An 8,357-nucleotide genomic window follows, 5' to 3' on the forward strand; every position below is an offset into this window, starting at 1 on the left:
CACCTTTTTTAAAAGGTGCTCTGGATAGAAGTATTGAGTGACGATTGCATTATTCTACCTCACTCAAATTCCCAAACTACATGCATACAACCAGTCTTGAGATACTACATCCTTTCAGAGCTGCAGCTGTTTTATTTTCTTGTCCTTGCTAAAGGACAGTAGGCTCTGAACTCTGCCTCCCATGAACAGGATTAGCTATAGAGCATGATCTGAAGTAGACAAACCCAGTCTCTTATTTTCACCCTTTCCCTGCAGCTTTTTATGTTTGTTTCTTGTCTGGTCTTGAGGGTTTGCCTTCATGTGGAGTTTTACCAGCGTAGTTAAACAGTGTGGTTCATACCAACCTGGTTGTGTGTGGGGATGTCACCAGTAAGAGTGCTAAACCAGGGCCAGGTATGCTTTAGACCTAGAGTAGGAGGATTGTGTATTGAGGAAACAATACAGCATTGCTCTTGCTCCCTTGAGGTGAGTACAAGCCATATAAGTTCCTAAAAAGCAAGACTGCCCTGTAGTGTTAAGCATTCCAAAAGTGCATCTCAAGCCAGTTCAGAGGTGATACTCCCTCTCTATGCAACTTTGGTCAGGCCACAGTTAGAGAACTGTGTCCACTACTCAGCACTGTACTTCAAAAAGGATGTGGCCAGCCTGGAGAGGGTTCAGAGGAGGGCCACCTGCTTGGTGAGAGGGTAGCAGGACAGGCCCTATGAGGAGAGACTGAGTGGAGTTGGACAGGACCTGAACCTGTTTAGCTTCCACAAAAGGAGGCTGAGGGGGATCCTGGTGACTGCCTAGACTCATCAGGGGAAACACACCATGGATATGCAGTACAGAAGATACTGCTTTGACAGGTCATGGAAGCATTAGATATTAATACAAATTAAGCCCATTTGTGATCAACTTAAGGCTAGAATACCAAGCATACTAAGCTAGCATGTTTGCACATATTCAGAAATAAGCTTTACAGTATTCTCTAAAACCTGCTAGATTGTCCAGTAGTTACATGCAAGTTAAGAGAGTGATGTGTGATGGTAGGGGAGAATATTAAATATTCTACATTAAAAGTTAAGGCAATAAAGATCTCAAATTGCTGTATTTATTTCACACCTTTAAGTAGGGGGTGTTAGTTAATACCAAGCTCCTACTCCCCTGTGAATAGTATTAGTTTGTTATATAGTTGAAGCAGGAGAATGTGTTGCCCTTCTGAAGTGAAAGAATTTCCAATGCAAGAGTACTGAAAAGCATATTTTTTTCCCTCCACTTTTTAATGCAGGAAACATGGAGCAAAATTTGAGAAGTGAAGTAAAGTGTAGCGGAAGGAAACCACCCCTCTCCCCAAACAGAAAGGCTAGAGAGCACCGTCAGTTACTGTAAAGTCATATCCTTGTTTTCCCCACTTAGAGGGATAAGATTTATTTTCTTCAGAAGGTGCCTAACAAAGAACGGAAACAACTTTGCATCCAGCACATGAGGTCTCCTTTCATACTTCCCTTATAAAAAGAGGTAGTAAAAGCTGCTTTCCTGCCCATTTTAAGTGATCATGGAGCAAATACTTTACTTAAAACTGGGGGGGAAGAGCAGTTCACCTGAAAGGTAAAGACAACAGAATCTCAATTCTAATAAAATTGAAGCCCCTCCCCACTAATAAAATGGAAACATTTGAGTTAACTACACACAAAAGAAGTCCGTTTCAGGGGGAAGGGGATTGGGATACCTAAATAAGACAACCCCACACCAAGAATTCCAGTGTAAATAAAAACAAAAAGTTTATTATTGTACACTCAAAGTAGAAAAGACTTCTACACAGAATGCTCATGACCCAGCTGTTAAATAAGATGGTTTCCCAGGTGAACACTTCTAAACCCCTGCTCATTTACAAATCCCACCCCTCCACTCCCCTTCCCTCCCCCAGACAGCAAGCAACTGCTAATGAAAAGCAGTAAACAGCCACTTTGGGCTAACATTTCCAACTCCACTCAGAAGTGAAGACTCCAATTACATTCCAGATTAGAGTTCAATATTTTAAATGAAGAGTTCTTGAGTCCAATATATACACAAGGTACCATCATTCTGAGATCCCAGCCCTTACAGTTCATCTTTCTCTCCTTCTCCTGCCTCCTCTTCTCCAGGAGGAGGTCCTGCACTTCCATAAAGCTTGCTAACAATTGGCTGGACAACCTCCTCCAGCTCCTTCTTTTTAGCTTTGAAGTCTTCTATGTCAGCATCCTGATGGCTTTCAAGCCATTCAATTTTTTCCTCTACTGCTTTTTCAATTGTCTCTTTGTCTTCAGAAGAGAGCTTGCCACCTAGTTTCTCTTTGTCACCAATCTGATTCTTCAGCGAATAAGCATAACTTTCCAGCTCATTTCTGGCATCAATACGCTCCTTCAGCTTTTTGTCCTCTTCTGCAAACTTCTCAGCATCAGTAACCATTCTCTCGATCTCTTCTGGGGTCAGACGGTTCTGATCATTGGTAATTGTGATCTTGTTTTTGTTCCCAGTACCTTTGTCTTCAGCTGTAACACGGAGGATTCCATTCACATCTATCTCAAAGGTAACTTCAATCTGCGGGACACCACGAGGGGCAGGAGGGATTCCAGTCAGGTCAAAAGTGCCCAGGAGATGATTATCCTTTGTCAGAGGACGTTCACCTGAAAAAAAGTAAGAATTCTTAGTTTCATATAGTGCTTAGGGTCAGAAGGGACCTAAACAGAATATCAAGTCTGACCCCCTGCCCCAGGCAGGAACAGGTGCTGCTGTCATAAGTCACCCCATATCATATCTTGTTTTAGGTTTTGAGCTCAGCTAGCTGCAAGTCTGTTGTAGTTAACAATGGGTCTCAAGCAAGAAAGCCAGACCCTTGAGTTTCCTTATTATTTGCTAGTGCTATGGGGGAAACCCCTTAGCTTCTCCATCAAGCTTTGCCAACAGAAGCCTACTGCCATTCCTGCTTGGAATTCAGGCACCCCACCTGACACCAACGCAAAGACACATTGACACCACAGCCCTTGGCTGAACCCAAGGCATTGGCCAAAAAAACCACACATACCCACAACTGGGTCCTGTAGATATTCTCTTGTACTATTCCAACAAGCCTATTATTTGTTTGCAAAGACATAGTTTGTGAAGCAACAGGAGATCCCCTAAGGTTTTGTATTTTTTTTTTTTTTAAATTAAAATTAGAGTAGGAAATTCTCTCTCCTGTCCTGTCCCCCTCCCTTTAAAAAATGTGAAGAACTGAGTTTTAGGTTCCAAGAGTAGAACTAGCACTGGCTAAAAACTACTGCTCCTTTAAAAACAGTGAAAAAAAGGAAAGAGCGCTATTCCTTTCCCAAGGAGCTTCCATAAGACTGCTCAGTCACTATTAGTTGCTGACAGCTTTAAAGTAGGAGCCTTAATCAAATGCAGAAGCTAGGTCACATGACCTTGAAGAATTGATCTAGTCTTTAGATCTCTACAATATTTCCCCACTGCCATAAAACACAGAGACACACTCACCTTCATAAACCTTAATTGTTACAGTAGGCTGGTTATCGGAGGCTGTTGAAAAAATCTGAGACTTCTTGGTGGGCACAACAGTGTTTCTTGGGATAAGCTTTGTCATGACACCCCCAACAGTTTCAATGCCAAGAGTCAGAGGACACACATCAAGCAGCACCAGGTCACCTGGAACAAAATAAATGGGTTTAAGGTGATGCTTATTTTTAAAATCTTCTCAAGTCTCAGATTCATGAGATGATGCTAAATGTCAAAGTGTCATAAGAACTTGAAAGTTCTTTTAAAGTGTTTCTTAAGAGACTTATTTCCAAGTTCCAATCCTGGGTTCCAGAAGCAGAGTAGCCATTCCTGCTCCAAAAAAAAAAGAAAAGTCAGACTTACAGTGTTATTGCACTTACCAGTGTCCTGGTCACCAGAGAGAACACCAGCCTGAACAGCAGCACCATAGGCTACAGCCTCATCTGGATTAATGCCACGAGAAGGCTCTTTGCCATTAAAGAACTCTTTCACCAGCTGCTGTATTTTGGGGATTCTTGTGGAGCCACCAACAAGGACTATTTCATCAATATCAGATTTCTTCAGATCAGAATCTTCTAGCACTTTCTGAACAGGCTTCATAGTGGAACGGAACAGGTCCTACAAAAGCCACACAAGTAATTAAAACAGTAGCAAAAGGTCTCATGCACAGAAGATGGAGAGCCCATGTACCAGTTATGCATAGATATGGAAGAATCCGAGCAGAGCTAGAAGACAGCTTTGTTTATGGGCTAGGGCTCTGCTAGATGCAAGCTACCCCCACAGCCTTGAAACTGGAGTTAGTCTACTCCCCCTCACCCCCAAGTGCTTTTCCAGTTCAGTTTTCTGCCTGGATGCAAGTCAGTGATTCCAACAAAGAAGTGAGCAATTGTAGCTAGGAGTTACTTGTACTCACCATGTTCAGCTCCTCAAACTTTGCCCGGGTAAGTGTTTCAGAGAAGTCCTCCCCCTCAAAGAAGGACTCTATTTCAATTCTAGCCTGATGCTGGGAGGACAAGGCTCGCTTCGCTTTCTCCACCTCCCGTCGTAGCTTCTGCACAGCTCTGTTGTCCTTCCTGACATCTTTTCCTGTCTTCTTCTTGTATAACTTGATGAAGTGCTCCATGACACGCTGGTCAAAGTCTTCTCCACCCAGGTGAGTATCTCCATTGGTGGCCACGACTTCAAAGACACCATTATCGATGGTAAGCAGGGAAACATCAAAGGTTCCACCGCCCAGATCGAACACAAGGATGTTCTTCTCACCCTCCCTTTTATCTAGTCCGTAAGCAATGGCAGCAGCTGTACTGTTGAGAGAAGTGGGGAAAGACCAAAAAGCTACAGTTCAAGAACTCATTAACATTAAAACAGAAACAAAATACTATTAACAAAGTTACTTACGGCTCATTGATTATCCTCATCACATTCAATCCAGCAATGGTACCAGCATCCTTTGTAGCCTGACGCTGAGCATCATTGAAGTAGGCAGGCACAGTAACAACAGCATGGGTGACCTAATTAAGTAGAGTGATATTAGTTCAGCTACAGAAGAGAAGCCAAATAAGAGCTACCTATAGCTCAGCTGCCCCTGGCTTATTTCCCAATTCAGACTCACTTCCCAGAAACTGTATTCAAATGTCAGCTACAGAATGGTGACTGTGCCTGGTCTGAACTCATCTTTATGAGCACTTGCTGCCCAACTCAACACTGCTGTCCATTCCCAAGTCACCTCTGGTCTCCTGTGTGAAGCTACCTGGTACTCACCCCTGCCAAGCAAAGCAGCTACAGGGGGGCCAACTGCAGTTCACCCACCTTCTTTCCCAAGTAGGCCTCAGCCGTTTCCTTCATCTTCGTCAGCACCATAGCAGAGATTTCTTCTGGAGCAAAGGTCTTCATCTGTCCACCAATATCCACTTGAATATGGGGCTTAGCTTTTTTCTCAATAACCTATTGGATGAGATGGAACTTCTGACCGCCTGTTCCACATACTCACAGCACTTAACTGATTGAAGTAGTAATGGGGGGGGGGTAGATGACAGACTGGGCAGAGCTGTGGGGGGAACAGGAACCACAGTCTAAGGTGGGGGTGGGCAAAATGCAGCCCAGATCCCTAAAAAAGTTCAGAAGATTAATATTAATCTGCCCCTGGCTGCCTGTTACATGGCCCTCAATGGGTTCCAAAAAACTCAGTAAAGCACCCTCCACTGGAAAGAATGCCTGCCCCATCTAAGGTTGGATGCCAAGAGACACCCCACTGCTTGTGACCAAAGCCACACATGAGCTTTGCATGCGCTGCTGGCATATTTATAGCCAGTTTCAAAGTAACGCATGAGTTGAACAGTCCAGAACATCTGAATTCTCAGCAACAGCAGCAGTCCCCAACATTAAAAAGAGGGGGCCAGGAGATGCTGGGGGGGCGGGAATGGGACACTTGCAATCCCCACCCCCCACGGGGCTGACCTTGAAGGGCAGGTACTTGATGTCCTGCTGCACAGAGGGGTCATTCCAGGTGCGGCCGATGAGGCGCTTGGCATCGAAGACAGTGTTCTCTGGGTTGGATGTGAGCTGGTTCTTGGCCGCGTCACCGATGAGCCGCTCACCCTCGGGCGTGAAGGCCACGTAGGACGGTGTGATACGGTTTCCCTGGTCATTGGCAATTATCTCCACCCGCCCATTCTTGAACACGCCGACACTGTGGGGATGTGCCCTCCATCAGCCTGGTGACCCCAACCCGACCCAGACCCCCAAACCCCAATCCTCCAGACCCGCGCCTACCAGGAGTAGGTGGTGCCTAGGTCGATGCCCACCACGGTGCCCACGTCCTCCTTCTTGTCGTCCTCATCCGCCCGTGCGCCGCCCAGCGCCACTAGCAGCAGCAGCACGAGGGGCAGCCGCATGGCGCCGGTACCCAGGACCCGCACCTGTACGCAAGGGGCGGCAAGGGAGGGAAGAACTCAGCCGGACGCCGCGCACCGAAACCACGCCACGCCGCGCCGCGCCCGCACCCAAGCTCGCACTTACCCGCACTCCGACCATTCCCCTGAGCCGCCGCCGCCGTTCTACGCGCAGGCCTCGCCGCCCTCCCCTTTATACCCTCCTTCTCGGCTTCGTGGACGCCGCCTATTGGCTGAGGGGCCCGCGCTGGAGCCTGCCCATTGGTTCGCGTTCACTCCGCTGGCCGCCCCCGATTGGCGGAGGACCGGCTCTTGCGCCCTGACGTTAGCGGCCCGGCGTCCCCTCTCAGCCCGCCCCGGCCTGCGCGGCAGGCCAATGGGAAGGCGGAGCGCGAGCCAAGCGGAAGGCGCTCATTGGCTGGGGGGGCTGCTGTCAGGGGGAAAGGCGGCGCTGGGCCGTTCTGGAAGTTTCCATGGTTACTGGGAGAGCCCAAGGGCTAGAGTCTCATTCCCCACCCCCCCCGGCAGCTGGTGGGGGTCGGAAGAGTGACCTGTGACCCCATCCCCGTGCAGCCAGGCGGCATGGGCCAGGGCGTGAGGGCGCAGCTGGCTCCTCGACGCCTGCCCGGCGCATCTCACCCCACCCCGCGTTCCCGCGTCCGGCTCCATCCCGAACATGGACCGGCGCCTGGGCACGTTGCGGCTTCCTTGTCGAGTCGCCCCGACTCGGGCAGCTGCAATGTGTTGTCCCATCAGCTGCCCGCTGGCCTCGGTTCCTGGAGGCTCTGTCCTCGTACTGCAAGCAACACGCCTGACCCCCTGGAAATTACCTGCGCCGTCAAGTGCGGCGCGTTACCTGGCTCGCTCCCCGACATCGGGGAAAAACGATGCCTGAAAAGTTTCAGGTGTCAAATCAAAGTCTTCGGAAAGGGGTACACGATAGGAAATGAGAGGTTGGTTGAAAAGCATGCTCTCATCCTGCGGAGGGACACCCGCTCTGAGACTCATCAGGCCTAACGGTAGGTTTTGCACCTGCCTCTCCATTCCCAGTGCTGGAAAAATGACATTTTCTGATCCTTTTATCTTCTAGGTCTGCAAGAAAGACCCGGGCAAAGTTACGTTCAGGAATAATTACACTGTCAAGCAGCGAGCGAGTGCTGGGAATGAGGAGATGGACTTGTCACAGAAGCTAAATGCAGACAGCAGAAAGCGCTCTAGCCACATGTAGCACAAGGTGAGACAGTTGCACCGTGCCATGCTCAGAAGTAAATGTAAACTTTATTTATCCTCTTTCATTGGCCTGAAATTCTCCACGAAGGCACATGCCCATCCTCTTTCACTCTCATGCACACCTGCACAGGTATGCATCGCCCTAAAGCCCCATGAGCACTAATGAGGATTTAAGAGACAGTTTGTTATTGACACACATTTTTTAAAGTACCTTATTGCTTACAGAACATTGTTTGCAATGGTATAGGTTGTTGCTCGCAATACATACGTATCAATAAGTGTGTGTGTAGAGAGAGAATATTTGTACCATGTTGTGAATGTGTAAAACATAGTACAAGGCTCATGTATTATTACAGGAACTATACATCTTCTTAGGTAAGTTGCACCCTGCATACATTAAAATATTTGTTTCAGTGTTAAATGAAGTATATAAGTTTAACTGCCAAGAGCCCATCAAGAGAGACAGGGACCATACAGTACTGTACCTGTATCTATGAATAGATACCATTATTATTCTCTGCCATTCATTCTCTTTTGAAATATCCTTTTAAGCCTTCATTTGACTAAATCTCTGGTTTGGGAGGTCTCTGGTTTAGCTAAATGAATGTTATATTTCATTCTCTGTCATTAGGCTCAGGCTAACATCCTAAGGGACAGCCAGCACGGGTTTGTTGCGGGTAGGTCTTGTTTGACCAATCTCATTTCCTTCTATGACCAGGTGAC

At 47.3% G+C, this 8,357-nt stretch overlaps 1 protein-coding gene across 1 annotated transcript; it reads right to left on the reverse strand.

Moving 5' to 3' along the window:
* Window positions 1-1,741: 1,741 nt before the first annotated feature.
* Window positions 1,742-6,628, reverse strand: HSPA5 (heat shock protein family A (Hsp70) member 5). The gene is made up of 9 exons (XM_019541040.1): window positions 6,532-6,628; window positions 6,286-6,431; window positions 5,971-6,202; window positions 5,323-5,457; window positions 4,912-5,024; window positions 4,427-4,817; window positions 3,894-4,131; window positions 3,496-3,663; window positions 1,742-2,648 (listed from the first exon to the last, which is right to left on the reverse strand). Exons 1-9 carry the CDS (start codon window positions 6,544-6,546, stop codon window positions 2,083-2,085), a joined length of 2,004 nt encoding a protein of 667 aa, XP_019396585.1. The 5' UTR covers window positions 6,547-6,628; the 3' UTR covers window positions 1,742-2,082.
* Window positions 6,629-8,357: the final 1,729 nt, after the last annotated feature.

The sequence above is a fragment of the Crocodylus porosus genome, unplaced genomic scaffold, assembly GCF_001723895.1.
Source record: "Crocodylus porosus isolate Cpor-Errol unplaced genomic scaffold, CroPor_comp1, whole genome shotgun sequence".
Taxonomy (NCBI): domain Eukaryota; kingdom Metazoa; phylum Chordata; order Crocodylia; family Crocodylidae; genus Crocodylus; species Crocodylus porosus.